Here is a 23,329-nt window from a genome sequence, read left to right as displayed (position 1 = left end):
TCCTATGCCTCCTTCTTTGACCTCTCCTTTGACCATCAGTATGGTACATGTCCCTCTTCTCTGTTATCCCCTGGAGTTTGCTTTCAGTTATTGCACCAGCAGATTAACTTAAAACTACCTGCCACTTTTCCTTTGGGTGTGAACCCTTCACCACCTTGGCTTCATGCAGCAGCTCACGTTCACCTTGTACTTCATTTGATTCTTAAAGAGACTACTCCAGACTCGCTCTATCCCCATAAGATTTTTCGATCTTTGCACGGAATTTCGTGGTAGTACCTTTTTGAATGCTGATGGCTCTCCAACTGACCATAGTATTGGGTGTGCTTTTGTTATTTGGACAGAGCATTTTTGGTGTCATCTTTCGGAAGACTGCTCAGTATTTACAGCAGAGTGGGACCTTGTATCAGGCCACATTATACATCCAGCGACACAGGCTGCTCGGTTGTGTCATTTGCTGTGACTCTATATCCTCAGAGGCTATGTGTGATGCACATCATCCATCCCTTAGTGCAGTGGGTCCAGGAAAGCTTTCACTTCCTCTCTCTTGGTGGGGCCACAGTGATGTTTATGTTGGTTCCTGGTCACATTGGTCTGATGCGAAACGAGGCTGCTGATGCTGCTGCCAAGGTTGCAGTCCTCCTACCTCAGCCAGCTAGTTCTCCCATTCCTTCCGATGATCTCCTTATTGCCATCTGTCAGCAAGTGGTGTCACTTTGGCATCACCACTAGCGTTCCCTTCACATTAATAAGCTGCGGGGAATTAAACCTCTCCCAGTAGCTTGGACAATCTTCCTTGGCCCCCTCTCCATGAGATCATTTTAGCTAGGTTGAGTGTTGAGCATTGTCTTTTTTAGCCATCCTTTGTTAAGTGGTGTTTCCCACCATTTTCTTAAGGCTCATTGTCATCTACGTTTAACTGTTCCTGATGGGAAGCCCTTTTTTAACCACTGAAGTTGTACTGTATGTTTATCGGCCATTTTAGTGAACAGTGAGAGAGCTGTTGACCGTGTTTTACTTTTTATCAGTTGTAGCAGTATGGCGAAAGACATTTAATCTTTAGTTCAGGACCTCCATTGTCTTTATGGGTGTTTCTCCAAGAAAGGCTGTTCGTTGATTGGGCTTAACTTGTAGTTGCTTTTAACTCCTTTCTCATCTTTGTGTTCTACTGTTCTGACATAGACGCATATGACCTTAGTTGTTTTAGTGTCTTAAAACAAAAACAAAACAATCATTGTTACTCCTCATTGTGATCTAATTGCGTAAGGCACATAATGCACACTTCACTCATCCTTCTTCCCTTGCTTTCTTAGATTTAGTGCTCTCTACTGGCAGTGATATCAGCACTTGCAGCAAAGCATCACAGTTCCCTTAAATGGCTTAACATGTCCATAATGAACAATGGGAGTCTTTGTTCGTAATTATAACTTTACATTAATGAGTGACTTCATTTTTATGACCTGCTATGGTCTGTGGCGTCGTCAGAAATTTCATTGTTTTGTTCGTAGGTGAGCAGGGATTCGTCACTAAGACCCATTGACCGATTCTGAACTGTGGTAATTGGTCGATATGTGGTCCTATTTGCTATTGACACTCTAGTGCATCTGTGTTTGCTTTCTTTACCTTCTTCCAAACATCGTGTAATGTAATTGCAAACTTCGTAACTGATTCCAAGTTTTTCCAATTTTAGGCTTAACCACCTCAAAAAGAGAAGGCAGGTTTGTACCATATATTACATCACATGGTAATGGACCAACACTACACTGGACATACAGAAGGTAAATGTACCAATCATTGTGATGGAAGTTCAAAACTACTACTTAACATCTTACCAACTGTACAGTGAATGTATTCTGTTTTCCTGATAGACTGAGGGAGCCAAGGGCTAGTCCTGAGCTTGTGAGTGCTTAGTAAATGACATAGGTGCTTAATCATACTGGATATAAAATTAGTGCCCTGATCTGTAATTATTGTATCAGGAACACTAAACTTCAGCAACCAGCTTTTCACCATTGTCTTTGCCACTGTACTTGCTTTAAAATGCATACTGTAACAGTTATGAGCTTTCTTCATCTTTGATACTATGAAACATGCTTTCCATATTTTGGGATGAGGTAGAATGGACCACAACAAGAAAAAATTGTCAGGTAAACGTGCACTCTAAAATGCGTATCTTTAATAGCTTTGCTTCTGTGAAAGACATCTTTTCTACTGAACAAGGGTTCATAGCTCTTAAGGTATGCATTTTAGAGCCTATGTTTACTACACAATTTTTTCTTGGTTTGGTCCATACTACCCCCTACCAAAATATGGAAAGCAAAGAGCTCATGGTAGAAGAGATTCGGTTGACAGTATCGAATATGAGGTGTTCATAGCTCTTACGACATGTGTATTGGAGTCCATCTTTACCAGATTTTTTTGCTTCGAATGATCGTTCCTGTAATAACCCTGAATATAGACCATTTGTAATGAAATACCATGTATAAGGTCATATGATAGTCATTAATCATTTCAAGCGCAGTTGGCACCACACTGGGGCTGAATTTCATCTTCGAAACAACAGGCCATAGTGCTTTGTGGACTGCAGCTGTGTCCTAAATACTTGAAATCAAATTTTCCTTCTTAGGCTCTCAGAATTCTGTTTTTCTTTCCTGATTGGCGTATGACTACATAGTTAAATTCACTTTATTTCAGAGCACAATACGTTAACACACTTGGAGCCTCTTGTGGTCCCAGCAATCACTTCAACACAGCATGGTCTGTCACAACTTCAAACTTTTTCGTGTATGAATAACAATGGAAATACGTAATAGCATAAATAACAGCCAAGATTTCCATCTCTGTGGTTGAATAGTTCTGTTCTACTTATCCATCTGTATCAATGCATATTCTGCCAAGTGTTCGTTGCCATCTACATCCTAACTGGGAATATATTCAATCACCTAACTGTTCATGTGTGTTTATTTTATTTATTTACATGTCAGGTTCTGTAGGACCAAACTGGGGAGCAAATCTCCAAGGTCATAGAACATGTCAGTACATGAAACTAAAACATAAAAGTTACAACAGATAAAAATAAATGTTTATGAACCCGACAGTCAGTCAGGCCATAAGTTTAAGTAAATGCAATCAACCATACAGAAAGTATCAGCTTAAATTTTCAAGGAACTCCTTGACAGAATAGGAGTAGTGAGTTATGAGGAAACTTTTTGGTTTCGATTTGAAAGAGTGTGTGCTAATGCTAAGCTTTTTGAATTTTTGTGGTGGCTTATTGAAAATGAATGCAGCAGTATACTGCACACCCTTCTGTACAACAGTTAAGGAAGTCTGATCCAAATGCAAGTTTCATTTCTGGCAAGTATTAACTGAGTGAAAGCTACTTATTGTTGGGAATAAGCTAATATTGTTAACAAGAAATGACAGTAAGGAATATATATATATTGAGAGGCCAATGTCAAAGTACCCAGACTCGCGAACAGGGTTCGACAAGAGGTTCGTGAACCTACACCACTTATTTCCTGAACTGCCTCTTTCTGAGCCAAAATCATCCTTTTAGAGTGGGAAGAGTTACCCCAAAATATAATACCATATGATATAAGAGAATGAAAATAAGCAAAGTAGGCTAATTTTCATGTCGACTGATCACTCACTCCAGATATCATTCGAATAGTAAAAGTGGCAGCACTAAGTCTTTGAACAAGATCCTGAACTTCGCCTTTCCACAACAGTTTACTATCTATCTGAACACCTAGAAATTTGAACTTTTCAGTTTCACTAATCATATGCCCATTCTTTGAAATTAAAACGTCAGGTTTTGTTGAATTGTGTGCTAGAAACTAAAAACTTAGTCTTACTGTGATTTAGTGTGAGTTTATTTTCTACAAGCCACAAACTTAGGTCATGAACTGCACTATTTGAATCCGAGCCAATGTTGCACACAACATCCTTTACCACCAAGATATTCATCATACAAAAATATTCTGTAAGGATATCTGGTGGTCATCCTCAAATTTCATGAAGGCAATTGTTTAAAAATTAAGCATCCTAACAACTTCTCTTATGAAGTTTGTTGTGAGGCATAAGACACCATTTAAAAATAGTAGTGTTGTTTGTAAGTCTAACACTTGGAACAAAAATTGCCTCCACTATTCACAACTTAACTTACTCAGCTGTAAAAATATTTGAGAACATCACCTACAAATTAAGGGTGCAGGCACATAATAAAAGTTTTAAAAACAATTAAAATAATTTCTGTTTGGCAACTCCTCCTACTCAATGGATTAATTTATATAAAGTTAGTATCTGTACGTTGTTGGGTTCTACTTACCTAATTTTGTTCTAGACTAACACAGCAATATATTCAGTAATATTACTTCTACCAGATTTGATAAAGATCATGTTTTTTTTTTTTTTTTTTTTTTTTTAATAAAAAGTCTTGACCATTTAAAATGAAGCAGATTTTAGCCACCAAGTATTAAAATGAAGAGGTAACTTGATACATTATTAATGAAATGAGCATAAAGTCTCTGGTATCTATCTTGGAATAACTAAAAACCTATAAATTTGACTACTTCCAGAACTCACTGAACATACACTCACTCGAACAGAAACAACTACTGAAATTCACCGAAACAGGTGAAACAGGTAAGCAAGTGCCCAAAATGTCTCCTTAATACCTTGGTATGACAAGCTGTAAGATGTAAACAAACTCTAGTCAACACACGTCCGTCAGATTTAAAGCTTTTGTGCTTTCTTTAGCACTGCTCATGCTCATGCTTATGCTCGCTTTACCAATAATATCACAAAGTGATAAGGAAACAGATCAGCCACTCGCATTAGTATGGAGTTTTATAGTTTTCTCTATCTTTCCTCCATGTTGGGATTCAGGAAACGCCATCAACTCCATTAAAAAATTTAGGACACTTGTGGATCTCCACTGCTTTCTCAATAAATGAATCCCAGTAACACGAGGTGTGTGCCAGGATTTCAGTGTTGTCAAATAATAATTTGTGTGTGTTGGTAACACGATGCTTTGCAATGGCTGTTTTCTCACAATGTCTTAGTTATACATTTTGGAGTGTTTCTCGCACTGTTAATTGATAATGTGATTACACTGATGTAATAATTCACACCAAACTCACGTGATATATTGTAAACCACATGCCTCGAAGACCTAGGACATCTTACTAGGTACAATCCATATTTTCAGAAACTGGATTAAAGACAGGTTATTTTTAAGTATAGTTTTCACTTAACCTCTCAGTTCAGTGAGATGACTTTACTTTCCAGACTTAGGACTTTGTCAATCTCAGTTTATAAGATACACATCAAATTAATTTGGTAAAGATTTCAATATTATATTGTTGACTAATTTACAGCAAAAATGACATAAATAAACTCTCAATCTGATAAAGATGTCATACTTTCCAACTATAGTGTGGGGAAATAGTAGCACGATCATACATATTGTTTTCAATAGCTTGTCTTCAAATTGAGAAGCACAATGTAATCAAATTTAGTAATGGCCTGTCAGATAATGATTCACAAAAATTTTATTTATTTTATTTACATGTCAAGTTCCATAGGACCAAATTGAGGAGAAAATCTCCCAGGTCATGGAAAATGTCAGTACACGAAATTACAACATAAAAGTGATAATAGATAAAAATAAAATGTATATGAACCCAAAAAAAGTCAATCCATAAATTTAAGTAAATGCAACCTACAATACAACAACAACGTACCCCAAAATATACCACCATATGATATAAGCGAATGAAAATAAGCAAAGTAGACTAATTTTTGTGTTGAATGATCACTCACTTCAGATATCGTTCCAATAGTAAAAATGGCAGCATTAATTTACTATCTGAGCACCTACAAATTTGAACTGTTCAGTTTCACTAAAGATGCCCACTCTGTGAAGTTGAAATGTCAGGTTTTGTTGAATTGTGTGTTAGAAACTGTAAAAACTGAGTCTTACCGTATTTGGAGTTAGTTTATTTTCTACAAGCCATGAGCTTAGGTCATGAACTGCACTATTTGAAACCAAGCCAATGTTGGACACAACATCCTTTACTACCAAGCTAGTGTCATCAGCAAACAGAAATATTTTAGAGTTACCCATAATACTAGAGGGCATATCATTTACATAAATAAGGAACAGGAGTGGCCCCAACACTGAAACACTCACATTCCACAACAGCAAATCACAGATTTAGAGATATGGGTCCTATTGCAACATAGGCATTTAAATCTAATACTGCAGAGCATATCTGGCTGAACAAAAATACAGGATAAAACAATTCACTGTATCAAGACAGTAAGTAGACCTGTAAACAAAATTAAAACTATAATGCAAGTAGTGAAAGAAGTTTGACAGCAGTAGGTGACTGCTCATATTACATCTCATCACAGTTCGTGTTTTGAGACAGCCTTCTTTTCTGCAGCTACCCAACAAAAGCAAGAACATTTAATCAGTTATTAAAATAGTGGAAAGACTCATCTGTAAATAACAAATATCAATTAGGCTGGGAATGACCTGTACACATTACGTTAGAGGTACTCAGTCCCCTGTTCAGCATGTCTTTGAGACACAGTCACTTTCCAGATAGGTTAAAACATGAATTAGGTAAAAATCGCTTTATAACCTATGGAGACAATGTATACAATATCAAGTCAATTTTCTTTCCATCAGTAATTTTTTTTGGTTCTCCAGAGAAGAAAATGTACATGAAAAAAGGAACATATGGCCAAGGATGGCAACCCATCTCGTGGTGGAGTCGTGCTGCTTATTCGTGATGACATTCGTAGTCAAACCCTCTCACTCAACATCCGGCTGCAAGCTGTTGCAGTCCACATTTTCCTTCTTTGCTTCACCTTTTCTCTTGGTACCGCCTAAATCACTGTCATTCGGTTTCAGCAGGGCAGACTTCCTCTAGCTCGTTGGGTAATTCCCAACTTTTTTTGCTGCTCAGTGACTTTGATGCGCATCATCCACTTTGTGGCTCTTTGTGAACCTGTCCGTAAAGTGCCCTCTCGGCTGACCTCGATCAACTCAACCTCTTCTGCCTTAACACTGGAGCACCAACGTTCCTTTCAGACTCGATACACACTTATTCCCATTTGGACTTCTCATTCTGCACTTCCCAGCTTGCCCGTCGTCTCGAGTGGTCTGTTCTCTTTTAGACATACTTGAGGAACCGTTTCCCCACATCCTATCTGTTTGCCGACTCCTCCCTCATCTACTTACTTAATTAATTGGCAGCTTTCAAAGACAGTCTGGAGGCTTTACTCCTCCCTGGTGACCTTTGATAAACGACATTTCCCCAGTTGTGATGACCTTACAAACGTTATCCTTACCGCTGCAGAATGTTCCATTCGTCACATTTCCACTTTACCACATCATGTCCCAGCCCTTGGTGTACTGAGGTGTACCGTGACAATTCACGTGCAGAGAGACACTCTCGGCGTTTTTAACAATGGAGAACTTCATTTGCTGTAAACAGTAGCGTGCGCAATGTCATCACCCTCTTTGGGATGCCAATAGAGATACCTGGATTTCATTTACTAATTCTTTCATCAGTTCCGCCCTGTCTTCCATTGTGTGGGCTAAATTCCAACAACTCTCTGGGTCCAAGGTCCATTCACCAATTTCTGGCCTGATCAGAGCAGATGTCATTGTGGAACCCATTACTATATCCACCACCTAAGGCCACTATTTTGCAAAGATTTCAAGCTGCACCCATTACTGCCTTACCTTCCTCCATTGGAAACAAATGGAGGCGGCTTGGGTAATACCCTTCTCCTCTTAGAATTTCAAATGCTACTATGCAGCCTTTCCTATGTGGGAGCTGATCACAGTCTCACTTCATGCCCATCTTTCACCCCACAGCCGGATGATGTTCGCATTCAGATGTTGCAGCACCTTTCTCTTGCGGGTAAGCATTTTCTGCTTAATACATACAACCACATCTGGGCAGATGGCATGCTCCCCAGACACTGGTATGAAGCCTCCATCATACCCATTCTTCAACCCAGTAAGGACAAAGACCTTCCTTCTAGCTACCACCACATTTCCCTCGCTAGCTGTGTTTGCAAGGTTTAGAACGTATGATTAATGCCCGGCTGGTATGCTGACTCACGTCTCGCAAATTACTGACGACTGCACAGTGTGGATTTCAGGTGTGCCATTCTGAAGTTGACCATCTCACCACTTTGGCAACCCATGTCATGAACAGTTTTCTGCAACAATAACTGACTGTGGACATGCTTTTTGATCTGGAGAAATCCTTCACCACCAGCTGGAGGACTGGTACCCTCTGTACTCTTTACATTTGGGGCTTTCCAGTCCGCCTGCCACGTTTCCTTCTGGAATTTTTAAAAGACAGACTTCTCAAAGTACGTGTGGAATGTGACTTGTAGGACACTTTTATCCATGAAAATTGGATGCCTCAGGGGTCCATCCTGAAATTCATTCTCCTTGCTATTGCCATTGACGCTATTATGGCCTGTCTCCCGCTAGGTATTTCTGGGTCCCTTTTCGTTGACGATTTTGCCACCTATTGCAGTTCCTCATGGACTTGTCTCCTTGAGCAAAGTCTTCAGCATTGTCTCATTGTCTTTACCCATGGGGCATCAACAATGGCTTTCACTTTTCCACTGACAAAACCATTTGTATGAATGAATTTCTGGCTGCACAATGGGTTTCTTCCACCTTCTTTATACTGGGTGATCAAAGAGTCAGTATAAATTTGAAAACTTAATAAACCACAAAATAATGTAGATAGAGAGGTAAAATTTGACACACATGCTTGGAATGACATGGGGTTTTACTAAAAAACACACAACCATTTTCCTAGATGCGTGAAAGATCTCTCGTGCGCGTCGTTTGGTGATGATCGTTTGCTCAGCCGCCACTTTCGTCATGCTTGGCCTCCCAGGTCTCCAGACCTCAGTCAGTGCTATTATTGGCTTTGGGGTTACCCAGAGTCGCAAGTGTATCATGATCGACAGACATCTCTAGAGAGGCTGAAAGACCACATCCGACGCCAATGCCTCACCATAACTCCAGACATGCTTTACAGTGCTGTTCACAACATTATTCCTCGACTACAGCTATTGTTGAGGAATGATATTGAGCATTTCCTGTAAAGATCATCATCATTGATTTGTCTTACTTTGTTATGCTAATTATTGCTATTCTGATCAGATAAAGTGCTACCTGTCGGACATTTTTTGAACTTTTGTATTTTTTTGGTTCTAATAAAACCCCATGTCATTCCGAGCATGTGTGTCAATTTGTACCTCTCTATTTACATTATTCCATGATTTATTCAGTTCTCCAATTTATACCGACTTTTTGATCACCCGGTATCTTGGGCCTGTTGCTCTACTGTTTATTGAAACTACGAAATTCCTGCGGCTCATGATTGATAGAAACTTTCTTGGTCCTCCCACATGTCTTACCTGGCTGCCTGCTGTACCCTGTCCGTCAGTGTTCTACGGGTCCTCAGTGGTACTTCATGGGGAGCTGACTGGACCACCCTCCTCCGTTTGTACAGATCCCTTGGCCTTTTGAAAGTAGACTATGGGTACTCCGTTTATGCATCTGCACATCCATCCATCTTAAACTGTCTAAATACAATCTACCACCATCGAATCCATGTGGCCACTGGCACCTTTTACACCAGCCCAGTTGAAAGTCTCTATGCAGAAGCTGCCGAACTACTGCGGTCATAACGACATTAAGTTCTCCTCAGCAGATACACATGCCATTTGTCTGCCATACCTGGCCACTCATCTCATGTCGCCTCCTTCAACAACTCATTTGACCGCCAGTAGGTGTGTCCCTCTTCTCTGTTACCTCATGGAGTTCGCTTTTGGTTACTGCTCCAGCAGCCTCACTTCATGCTATCTGCCACTTTCCCGATGGATGTGTACCCTTCACCACCCTGACTTTCTGTGGTGGCCCATGTTCACCTTGAACTTGATTCGCTTCCTTAGGAAACTTCTTCAGATTCTATCTATCAGTGTAAGTTTCTCAACCTTTGCACGGAACTTAGTGATAATACATTTGTGTACACTGATGGCTCTCTGAATGACCATGGTGTCTGGTATGCCTGATCATTGCCACCGACCATTTTCGATATCTGCTTCCAGAACACTGCTCAGTATTAACAGCAGAGCTCTTTGCTCTGTATCAGGCCACACAGTACATCCAGCGACACAGGCTTTTCAATTTCATCATCTGCTCAGATTCTCTCAGTGCTTTTCAGAGCCTCTGTATGCTGTACACTGTCTATCCCTTAGTGCAACAGGTCTAAGAAAGCTTCCACTTGCTCTGTCTTGGTGGATGGTCTGACAGGAAACAAGGCTGCTGACACTGTTGCCAAGGCTGCAGTCCTCCTATGTCATCCAGCTAGTTCTTCCATTCCTTCCAATGATCTCCATGTTGTCTTATCAGAAGGTGGTGTCACTTTGACATTACAATTGGTCTTCCATTCATGGGAACAAACTCCAGGGAATGAAACATCTCCCAGTAGCTAGGCCGATCTCCTCTCTCAGCCCTCTCGCCGCAAGGAGATGATTTTACATAGGTTACGTATTGGGTACTGTCTTTTTAGCCATCGCCATTTGCTAAGTGGTGACCCAGCATCACTTTGTGCTCATTGTCATCAACCTTTGACCATTAGCTGTTTCCTGAGCAAATGTCTTTTTTTTAACCACTTACGTTCTACTGTATGATGTCGTCTGAGTTATCGGTCAAACGGCACATTGGATGTTGATTGTGTTTTACTTTTTATCCATCATAGCAATATAGTGAACGACATTTAATCTGTAATTCACGGTCTTCATAGTCTCTATGGCATATTTCGTGTACCTTTCTCCAAGAGTAAGTCCTTGTTTCACCTGCCTTTCCTTCCATTGATTGGGCTTAATGTGCAGTCACATTTCACTCGTCTTGGTGTTCAAAGGTTATGACATGGGTGTGTATGACTTTAGTGTGTTGTCGAAGTTACAGTTTGTATGCGGGACAGGAGTGTCAACAGAAACTGTTTCTTTTTTCTCTTTTTGCAAGTAGTTTGTAACAACTGTTCGCAGCTTGTGACTGGTGGATTACTATTCTAAATAATCTGTTCTTAATTATGACTAGAATAAAAACACCACCATTCTTATTTAATTAAGGATGACAGACATTATAACATCTAACAATGAAAAATCCAGGATGGAATAATGTCGATAATATGAAAAAGATAGATTGCCAATCACCATATAGCAGGGATTTTGAGTCGCAATCTCTCTCTCTCTCTCTCTCTCTCTCTCTCTCTCTCTCTCTCTCTGTGCGCGCGTGTGTGTGTGTGTGTGTGTGTGTGTGTGTGAGTGCGCGCGCGTGCGCGCGCGTGCGTGCGCGCACGTGTGTAAGCTTACTTGTTTGACAGTCTTTTTAATTATGCCTATGTGCAATTCAACATTTCTGCTACATGGAGAATTGCACTCTATCCCTTTCATAATACTGACATGGTTTTATGTATTTTAGGTATGCTAGATTCACAATTTCTGACGCGTGATGACCTATTCAATCGGCAGTTTATATTTAAGAACATAACATTCTTAAGAGTTGTTGGTTGGTTGACTGGATGATTAAAGGGACCAAACTACTAGGTCATCAGTCCCTTTTTCCTCAGACAGACAGGTCTACATGCCTGTAGATCAGATAGCCTACCACACAAAATCCAGGGGAGGAAAACCCCAGTGTCTATGAAGGTGAGATAATGGACAAGAAGAAGAAAGAAAGAAAGACAGAAAGAAGGAAAGACAGAGAGAGAGCACAAGAAAGATGTTCCCTCTAGGGAGCAGCCAGAAGCCTTCGAAAAAGCACAGTGCAATGCAATGAGGAAACATACATCCCAGCCCCCATCTCCCCCCTACCATATCTAGCCCACTCAGAAATCACCTAGGAAAGACTAGCAACATGGACACGATGAGAGAAGTACAGAGACACAAAAGATGAACAAGTCTAACAAACCACATGAGGGGTGGGGGGGGGGGGGGGGGGGAGAAGAGTAAAAGAGCAGGTAAGGTGAGGACCAGGCTGCACCACAATGCCCAGATAGCCACAGCCCAGACTCGGCAGAGGAGGCAAAGAGTGTTCTGCCAACCCATCAATGGGCCAATATGGGTAAGTGGACCCACCTTAAAGAGAGCGGTGAAAGCTCCCTTCAAGAATAAAACGTAAAACTAAGTCAGCCACTGAGGCATTGTCTCCTAACACCAGAGACAGCGAGTGGGGGAGATTCAGAGCCCACTGCAGGGTGGCTAAGTTCGGACAGTCCAGCAAAATGTGGACCACCAGCAAATGGGAACCACAATGACAGAGGGGTGGGTCTTTGCAACGGAAGAGATGACCAAGAGTTAGCCAAGTATGGCCAATACGCAGCCAGCAAAAGGACGATCAAGTCTTTGAGAGAGGCCCACATGAACGACCTCCACAGATTTCTAGTCTCCTTCATCACCCTACTTTGTTTGGCAACGTCAGAGTGAACCATTCCAGATTCCTTAACCTTCATGGCATAATACTGATCTGAGATTTATTACTGGAATGCCAACATCACAAATGAGTTTCCAGGTAGCCAGTTTGGCCAGTCTACCAGCAAGTTCATTTCCCAGGATCCAGATATGGCCTGGGGGTCCAGACATACAGGGAACCCTGGACAGCAATTACCAAGGGATGGTGAAGGTAACATTGGTCAAGAGATGCAAATTGCACAAGGAGTTGCTGAAGATGAGAGAGGATCCACCGGTGCAGAAACTGATATGTTCAAGAGCACGAGAGATGGCTACCAACTCCGCATTGAAATCATTACAACCATTTGGCAGGGAGCACAGTTCAGTGTCCCATGCGAGTATAAGCAAAGCCCACGTGACCATCACCCATTAAGTTATCAGTACAGACTACTCTGAAACCCATGATATGCCAAGAATGGCTAAAAATTGGTGGCAGACGGCCTCGGAAGGAACCAAGTCTTTCAGATCTGGTGATAGGTCAAGATAACGCTGTGGCCGAGGGATGCACCATGAATGTGTAGTGAATGGGCCTGGAGGAGAGATGATAGAGGAAACAACTGGAGTTCAGAGACGAGAGAGAGGATGTGGATTGTGATTGTAATCCTTGGTCTGGACTGCTGTCGCGGGGGATGGATTCCGGTGTTTCGACAGGATTGTATCAGGGCTTTGTATAGCTGTGGAAAGGTAGTACGGTCTGCATCCCAGCTGGTGTTACTCAGGCAGCGAAGCGTATTAAGGTGCAGCTAACACTTTCGATCAATCTGGCATAGATGGGGAATCCACGTCAACTTAGATTCTAAGACCAGTCCAAAAAACCATAAAGTTCCCACCACATTGAGTAGTTGGCTGTTGAGGTAAAGTTCTGGTTGTGAGTGAACACTAAAACGTTGACAGAAGTGCATAACAAGAGTTTCGTCACTGTAAAGTGAAAGCCATGGGTGAGGTCCCATGACTGCGCCTTTCCTATGGCACCTTGCAGTCGATGTTCAGTGACATCCATACTAACAGAGCCCTGTGGTACCCCATCAAAGTATGGTGGGACAAGAAGATGTGTACAGTAGCTAGGATGTGGTGTCTTAAGCATTTTTCAGGTCGAAGAAGATGGCTATAAGGTGCTGATATTGTACAAAATCTGTTTGAATGGCAGACTCCAGGCAATCCAGATTTTCAGTATAGAGTCACCTCGGCAAAAACCGCCCTGGGATGGAGGCAGAAGACCCCGAGATCAAGGAGCCAACACAGCCGCCAGCTCACCATGCATTCAAACAACTTGCAGAGAACACTGGTGAGACTAACTGGGTAATAACTATTCATCTCCAAAGGGTGCTTGCCCTGTTTCAGTACTGGGATGATGATGATTTGTCGCCGTTGTAATGGGAAGTCGCCCTCGCTCCAGGATGCAGTTAAAGATGGCAAGGATATGACATTGACAATAAACAGAAAGGTGCTTGATCATCTGGCTGAGGATGTGGTCCGATCCTGGGGCAGTGGGCTAGGACACTGACAAATCCCCACTCACTGAATGGAGCATTATACGGATCCAGGTGGTGTGCAGTAAAAGATAACTGCTTTTGCTCTACCCACTGTTTTAGGACACAAGAAAGGGTTGACAGTTCTCAGACTCAGAGGCTCTAGCATAATGCAGAGAAAAATGTGGTGTCTGTGTTAGTGTAGGTGGCACCATTCAACGTAACACCACCAGGTACACCTGCAGGTGTCTGATATCTGTAGATACATCTGACCTTGGCTCAAACCTATGAAGGGAAGGTTCATGGTCTGATGGTTGAAACATACTGTTCCTAGCATTCTTTTTTCCATCGTTTTATTGGGTGGCAGACCCAGGCATGGAGCCACTGAAAGGCAATAATGTGCTCCATCGATGGGTGTCACTTATGGTGCTGGAGAGCTCGCCTACGATCTCCAACGGCCTCTGCAATTTCTGATGACCATCAAAGTATTGTCTTCTGTCGAGGTGCACAGAAGGAACAGGGAATCGTCAAAAACAGCTGCTCAAATAATGGTTGTAGTTGTATTCTGGACTGCCTCGTCAATATCTCCATGCAGTGGAGTGACAAGGGCAACAAAAGAGGCAAAAGCATCCCAGTCAACACGGCTGAGAGTCCATCTGGGCAGACATCCATGGGAGTGATGCTTTGTTTCACATCACTTCGGTATAATGTCACCCTGACCTTTTCTGGTAATGAATCACCATGTACATGACCAACAAAGTGTGCACCCTGACACTCCAAGTTGGTGCGTAGCTCAGCATCAGATTGTAAGAGCAGGTCTCTGTGAAAATAATGCCCTGAATCATATTTAGACTATTATGGGGAGTGACAGTCACCAGTATGTCACCCACCTTTTTAAGAGGTGGTAGCACCTGTGATTGAGCAGAGGATATTGTTTTGATCAAAATTGACCCACTTTTCATTTTAGAAATGGCTGCCACTTCCCCAAGCTTGACTTCTATGTTCTCCACAAAGAAGAACGGCTCTGTGGCCAAGAAGAAATCCCCATCAATCCTTGAGCAAACTAATTATTGGGGGAAGGGGGGGGGGGGGGGGTATTACTCTGCTTGCCACTTAGCCCTATGGAAGGAAACATTTTATGGTCATATCTCTATGCACTTAAATAGTACTTTCCTTCCATAGAGGCTGCTGGGATCATACAGCTACCAGCGGACAATGACTTCACCCGATTCATTTGCAGCTCATCCACCATGGTGCAACCCACTTCGAATGGGGGCTCTTGCCATGCGCACCACCCAGCCTCAGAAAATGGCTACATGGCCAGTAATCCTTTGCTCAGAGTTCCCGTGTCCCAGTCACAATTGGCACATGCACATAAACCTTGGCATACATGGGAAGTTTTCAGCTCAGGCACCAACAATACGATACCCACGTGGCCAGGGGGATACCACTGTGCAGCTATTTGATGACCATGACAGGATGGCCACCCTGCTGGGTTCTGGGTGTATTACCTTATTGAAGGGAAGAGTACAAAGATGGAAAGGCACAAAGGTGGAGCTTACACTGCATTGGGTGACCTTCCCTGCATGGTAAGCACTTCTGGATAATCTGAAAACTGATGGCAGGTCAAACCTAAAAACGGGGACTATGTCTTTACTTAATGAAAAGTTGTAGAAAACAAAAGAAGCAGAAACTCTAATCCCAGTCACAAACAAGATCTGAGCTGGGTCTGCATCAAGAAAACCATTAGATGGAGAGGCAGAGGGAGAAAGGGTCAGTGGAAGTATAAGCTTGCAGGACAGAAACGAAGTAACGCTGCAAAGCATGGGGCCCCATGGTAGCCAATCAGGTAGGTACTGACAAAAAGAGTTGTGAGCCCTCAGGGGCTAAATGAGTACTATTGTCATTGAACCTTGGTGGGTCCTTCCCCACATCTCACTACATCCCACCACACAAACTCAACCAGCATGCTTCTGACAAGGCTTGTGAATTTCTCCCATTAATCAATATTCTCCTTCCCAGATGTAAATAGTTGCTCAGATAGTTTGTCATCATTTTATTGACACATCATGCACAACTTTTCATTCAACACTACTGATCAATGATGCTGCTGTAGCTCTGTGTTTGTTGATTTATCCACTTATTTTTACTGAATTGAAAAGTTCACATTTTTTTATTGACCGCATAAACTGGATACTTACATTGTATGTATTCTACTTAGTTGGCTGCCCAAGATAATTTTCAGATAAGATATTTAGTACAATTTCACTAGAACCGCCATCCCTGCCATCTGTGTCATGCACGGCTGGCAAACAGGAATCTCTTCTATGGCTAAAACACGATCAGGTAATTTATCAGAAATATTTTACCACAAATCTTCCGTAGCATTCCATGCCATCTCAACTGATGTAGTGTGTCACCAATAGATTTTGGCCCACCTTTAAGCCTTAACTTTACCCAAATTATCTATCGTTGACTGCATTTATCTCATTACACAAAAAGAGACTTGTCACATATATATTCCAGTCAGAATTTAAGATTTTGTTTCTGTTTGTTTCTAGTTTCACCCAATTTTCTGTTCCACTTGCTACACAAGCAATGCTGTTTAAGCAAGTCAGAGTAATTCAGTGATCTTACCTTGAATATTTGTCCCGTTACCTAATATTCAGTTTTCATTTTCTCAGTTGACTTACATGGCTATTTGATCTCCTCAATATGAAATACATGTGAAGTGATCATGGCTCTTTGGTGTTCAACATCTAAAGGTAAACAGGCTTACAAAGCAATTTATCTAATTAAAAAAAAAAAATGCAAACTATACATATTGCGCTATTGAAGGAAATCCTTTCTGCGGTTACAGCATGCCTAACCAATTCAGGGAGGCACTTTAAAATTCTACATCCAATACAGATTAAGTCAAGAAATCTGCAACCAAGATCACCAAAAAATCAATGGAGCCTCTAGTTTAAATTTACCTGGCTCCAAACCAAGGATTCCAATCAATACTGGGCATGAAACAACAAATTGTGAACTGTGATTCCATTAGACGAGTGACAGTAACCCTATTCACCACCAAAAGGAACTAAGATGATAAGCATTACTTACAACCAGCTGTAACCATTGCACTAAACAGATGGCTGCATAGCTGCTTCTGAATCTCATGAGACCTTCCCACAGTAAACATATGGGATATCCGAAGGACTTCCATTATGATCTGATTGTTATTTCCCCGAGGAGTTCCATCATCTGCGTTAAATTGGAACACCTAATAATGAGCAATCTGACCGTAGTCTAGATAATGCAGGATCATTGACCTCAGGGTCAAAAGATAAAGCAACTGATGTGGGCTCATGTAACAACAGTCATCATGTCTTTCTCATATACACTTCACTATAAAATAATGATGTAAATAAAATAGAAAGAAACTTCCACATGGGAAAAATATATTAAAAACAAAGATTCCAAGACTTACCAAACGGGAAAGCGCCGGTAGACAGGCACAATAAAATAACACACAAACAGACACACAAAATTTCTAGCTTTCGCAACCAATGGTTGCTTCTTCAGGAAAGAGGGAAGGAGAGGGAAAGACGAAAGGATGTGGGTTTTAAGGGAGAGGGTAAGGAGCCATTCCAATCCCGGGAGTGGAAAGACTTACCTTAGGGCGAAAAAAGGATAGGTATAAGCTTGTGTCTGTATATGTGTGTGTGTGTGTGTGTGTGTGTGTGTGTGTGTGTGTGTGTGTGTGTGTGTGTACACGCGGGCGAGTATATACCTATCCTTTTTTCCCCCTAATTTTTTTCCCCCTAAGGTAAGTCTTTCCGCTCCCGGGATTGGAGTGGCTCCTTACCCTCTCCCTTAAAACCCACATCCTTTCGTCTTTCCCTCTCCTTCCCTCTTTCCTGAAGAAGCAACCGTTGGTTGCGAAAGCTAGAAATTTTGTGTGCGTGTTTCTGTGTTATTTTATTGTGCCTGTCTACCGGTGCTTTCCCACTTGGTAAAGTCTTGGAATCTTTGTTTTCACTATAAAATAATATTTTACTGCTATTTATGCAGATTTCCTGAACAAACTGAACCACTGACATCTTAACAGAAAAGTTTCATCTGTTAATAAAACATAAATAATATATTTGGAGAAATGTAACCCACAAAACACAGCACTGAAACGTATCAGTGTGGAATGTTTATCAGCTCTATTGATGAAAACATCAGACTATGTGCACATGCTATGCAGTGTTTCGGGGCCAAAGCCCTCAGAGAGTAAAGTCTCTGGAGAAAACATGCATTCCTCCAATCTTATGTAGGGTAGTCAATAGTGGAAACAACAATTTCAATTATGAGCAGCATATTCGCCTTAAAATATATGTTAACAATGTTGAACACCTCATTTAGTTGCTGAAGATAGCGCAGATTGTTTCATAACTTATCACTGACACCAAAAATAACATACTGCATTACAGCACTCACCCTCTCTCATCTGGGGACTCAACACCATACCCTTGAGCAAGCAAGGCTGCTACAGGTTCACTAATTACTTGCAGAACATCGAATCCTGCATCTTCAGCTGCACGTGCCAGTGCCTGACGACTATACTTTGAAAAATTTAAGGGCACACACAGGACAGTGCGCAGATCTGTATCTGGAGGTACACACGTGGATGCAAACCCTGAAACAAATAACAAAAAATAAAGAAATGCTTTACATTATTACCAAACCACAAGCTTCATATTTGTATACAAATACTATATTTATTGTTGATTGACAGCTAGCTGGCTGGTTGTCAGTTGATTCAATGCCTACAGCTTATTCTTTTCCATCAAATAATTTGAAACACTTAAAAAAACTCTTAGTACAAATATGATGCAGCACTGGAAAACTTGTTAAATTGACATGCAACCCCCATTAAAAGCAGGATATTGCATTCGCAACATAAGTATTCCTGTAAATTACTTTGTTCTACTACCAAATTCCTCGAAAGTTACAGAATCAGAAAAACCACCCATAGATTAGTTCGGTACCTGCATCAAAAATTTGTAATTCATTTTCTTTAGGGGCAGAAACATTTTGTGAACGGGCCAAAGAGTTTTGTTACTGCAAAGTATTGATTCCCCTATGAGAGTACTTATTAGTTATGTGTTCAAAAGGAAAAGTCTAATAGTTTAATCATTTTGTGTAATAGGACAGTGTGAAATAAAGAGTGAAAAGTCACCGAGACCAAATCATTCTCTCTATTTTAGCAATCATATTCCCACTTGACAGCTTCTACAAGCAAAACATGTCAAAGCACTACACCACAGGAAGTCAGCATTTGGAAGATAGAAGTATATCTGTGATAATACAGGATGGATGTATTTAACCATAGCACTACCTGATAAAATCTGTAGCCACTCTTTGGTGGATGTGTGTCTACCCTGCACAAAAAAATGTGTATAAAATTTTAAAAACTCATGACCCCAAAACTTCTTCAAATTGGCTGCCTTGTCAGGATCCAATTCTGTACAGATTGCTCGCAAAGATAGCAACCAAAGTAAGATTGTAATTTTGACATGTTACATATACACTGTCCAGTCACATTAATGTGACCATTAGTCGAAAGCCTGAATAACCACCTTTTGCTACATAGACCACTGCGAGACATGCAGTAATAGTGATAGTGAAGTTCTGGAGGGTAACAACACGGATATGGAGCCATGCAGACTCCAGTGCCATGGCCAGATTGTGACAGGTTTCTCTTGAGAATCCACTGCGAGAACAGCTCGATCGAGGTGGTCCCACAGATTATCGATCAGGTTTAAATCCAGAGGGTCTGGTGGCCAGGGGGTTACAGTAAATTCATCATGGTGCTCTTCATACCACACACATACAGTGTGAGCTCTGTGACCCATTATATTGTCCTGCTGGTAAATGTCATTGTGTCAAGGAAAAAACGAACTGCATGTATGAGTGAACATGGTAACCAAGGCTAGATATATACTTATATCAATCATCTGTGCCCTTCAGAATGACAAGATAACTCGGGTAATGCCTTGAAAATATTTCCCAGACCATAAAGCTCCATCCTCCAGCCTGGACCCCTTTGCTTTCAGATGATTCACACCGTGCACACCAATGGCCAGCGGTCCAATGGAGCATAAAATGTGATTCATCTGAAAAGGCAAAACTGTCACCACTCAGTGGACATCCAGCTGCAGTGCTGGCGAGCTAATTCCAGTCTTTGTTGCCGATGAACACCAGTCAGCAAGGGTGCACAAACCAGACACCCACTGTGGAGAACCGTACACAGCAATGTTTGCTGAACGGTCATTGAAGAGACATTTTTCGTAGCCCATGGGTTTATCTGGGCAGTCAGATGCTCAGTCATACATATCTACACAGCTGTCATTCACCCCAGTCATCTCTGGCCCGTAGTGCATTATAGCTACCATTGTGCTGGTTTTGTATAGCACCTATTTTACCATGCACGGTATACTTTAAACACAGTGGCACACAAACAGTTTCATAACTTAGCTGTTTTGGAAATTCTTCCACCCTTGGCCTGAAAGCCAATGATCATGTCCTTCTGGAAGTCAGATAAACCGCTCTGTTTACACATTATAACGACTGCAATGTTTTCCACGTTCCCCAACACACTTTATATACCCTTCCTTGCTCGCGCTGCCACCTGCTGTTTGTGAGTGGTTATTCATGCTGATTTCAAACATAGGCAGTGGTCACACTGTTGTTACTGGATTGTGCATAACACCTTTGTCAGCCTCTGGATTAATTACAACAGAGATATGTTGCAATTTTTTCCAGCTAGTGTGTTGAACAACAGAATCATTTTAAGTAATTACTACTCACAATCTAACAATGCAGGTATAGTATTAAGAATGGAGTGTCGACTGATACAATTTATACTCTGAGGAATATCTCCTATGACGCCCAAATGGATCATTAAGTAGTTAAGATCCTACTGTCAGTTTATAAACTAGTTGTATTATAAGAAAAACATGAAACAGACAGTATTAATACATAACTGACAAACAAAGAATCATAACAATATGAGTAAATATACTGCTACAGGTTTCTGAAAACAACTATCAGACAACATATATAAGTGCCTGAAGGTCAGTGCTCTTAGTATCTTTTCTTAATAATGTCTGTAGCTTCTGTCTGTAGTTTTTGTGCTTATACTAGCAATTAGTGAATAATGGAAATCCAGTCAACCACGTTTTCAGACATAGATAAAGAAAAGAAGGAAAAATAATGTCTAAGGTAGGGTGGACAGTGATCAGTGATGTCTGAGTAAGCTGTATTGCCTACTCAAGTTGTGTACGTGTACACACACACACACACACACACACACACACACACACACACACACACACACACACACACACACACACAAAAGTTACAACTCTTACAACACTAGACAGTATAAAATGTAATTACAATTTTTCTACTTTGGTGCAAAGCAGTTTGATACATTTCTTAGAGTAGCTTAATACATTTAATCAAGAAACAAATATGCTAACTAAAAACCAAGTTTGCACTATTTTCTAACAAAAGAATAATCTCTGTGAATTCAGTTTAGTAGCAGCATTGGTGAACTCTACTGTAAAGAATTGAAAGTTTAAAAAGCCATCACCCCTCTGTGTCATAAAAGGTGGAGTATTAGTTTATTTGGCCAAAGATGGTGTCAACAACCATTCCATGGTATACTTGGATGTATACAACTAAAATAAATTTGGGGGACCACAGGAAACCTAAAACCTAAGTCAGGCTGGCTGGACTGGGAGCCAAACAACTTTCCTCCAAAATACTAGTACAGTAGGAGGGAAACTAAAAACGGGAGGAAATCTTAGAAAATTGCTATTGACGAGAGTTGTTTTCTCCAAAAGAAAGCTTCAAATGACCGATGTCTTCTCACTAACATTGATAAAGTCAAGGATGCAACAAGGTGAGCGTGCATCATAAGTAAAAGGTGTCTCACTGTCCACAATTGAGAGCAGTGGGGACAAAATGGGGGATGATCGCCACTTAAAAGATGTCAGTGGCTAAAAAGACAGTGCCCAATACGGAGTCTAGTTAACAACAAGGCTGGGAGGAAGAGGTCCAAGCGCAGGGAATAGGTTGTATGTCCCGTAATTTATTATCCTTAAATGCAGACCAATGTGTGTGCCATAAAAGAGCAACACGATGACACAAAATGCTCTGTAGATCGGCAAAGGGAACCATGTGAACAGTGGGTTAAGGAAGAGAGACAGCAGCCTTTGCCACTATATTGGCTGCCTCATTTCTGCAGATACCAACATGCACTGAGATCCAGAGGAATGCCAGAGAAATGCCCCGCCCCCTTTCCCCCAAGTGATGCATGTGGAGGCAGTCATGAATCCGTTGGACCAGGGGGTAGACAGGATGAAGGATGAGAAGAGAGCTGAGCGAATCCGAGCATAAAATATCAACTGATGGCAACAGATGTATTGGACAGCCTGGAGAACAGAGTAAAGCTCCACAGAAAAAACCGAACACTGGTCAGGAAACTGAAGCCTAATAGGGGTATAGGCACTCCTGACACCAAAGGTGATCTTGGAGCCATCAGTGTAAATAAATGTGGCATCCTCCAATTGTGCGCCTAGAGCAGCAAATGCCCGACAAACTATAGGGAGGGTACTGTCCTTGGGAAGCTGACAAAGGTCACGGAAGGTGGCATTGTACCCCTATTTGTCAAGAAAGTTTTAGGAAATTGGAAGGAAAGGGAATATAGCAGTTGACAAAGCAGGCTCCCGGTGGCAGAAGATAGGAAGAGGGGGTGGGGTGGGGTGGGGTGGGGGGGGGGGGGGAGGATGGGGGGAATAAAATAAAAAAAGAAAGATGAAAATGAAAAGATGCAAGGGTCCGATGAACAGGCAATGGAAGACAGGTGACAAGCATAATGACTTAGGACAGTTTGCCAATTGGACAGTGGAAGTTCCGCAGTCTCAGTGTAAAGGCTCTTCCAAGGGGCTGGTGTAAAAAGCTCCAGAGACGCTAAACGCAATCCATGGTGGTGGAAAGAGTCCACATGCTGTAGAATAGATGGCCGTGCAGAGCAGTAAAGAAAGCTTAGTCCAATTTTGAGTACACTAAGGGGGTATATAAGTGGAGGAGGACCACACTGGCTACTCCCCAGAAGATACCACTCAGAACAGGGAGGGTGTTGAGGGATTGCAGACAGTGAGCCAAAAGATAAGAAACGTGGGATGACCAGCACAGTTTTCTGTCAAACGTTAAGTAACAAGAATTTGGCGACGTCCATGAATGGAAGGACAACATGC

The 23,329-nt window shown here is 41.5% G+C and overlaps 1 protein-coding gene across 10 annotated transcripts in view; it reads right to left on the bottom strand.

Annotated features, from left to right (window-relative positions):
• Positions 1-23,329, bottom strand: part of LOC126298657 (heat shock 70 kDa protein 14-like) — a 193,445-nt gene that overhangs the window by 88,274 nt on the left and 81,842 nt on the right. For all 10 annotated transcript variants that reach the window (XM_049990079.1, XM_049990080.1, XM_049990078.1 and 7 more), the window contains one exon: positions 18,501-18,699. In XM_049990079.1, coding sequence (XP_049846036.1) covers positions 18,501-18,699 — 199 coding nt within the window. The remainder of the gene's footprint in view (positions 1-18,500; positions 18,700-23,329) is intronic.

Source organism: Schistocerca gregaria, chromosome X, assembly GCF_023897955.1.
Source record: "Schistocerca gregaria isolate iqSchGreg1 chromosome X, iqSchGreg1.2, whole genome shotgun sequence".
Taxonomy (NCBI): domain Eukaryota; kingdom Metazoa; phylum Arthropoda; class Insecta; order Orthoptera; family Acrididae; genus Schistocerca; species Schistocerca gregaria.
This window is presented reverse-complemented; position numbering and strand designations above follow the sequence as displayed.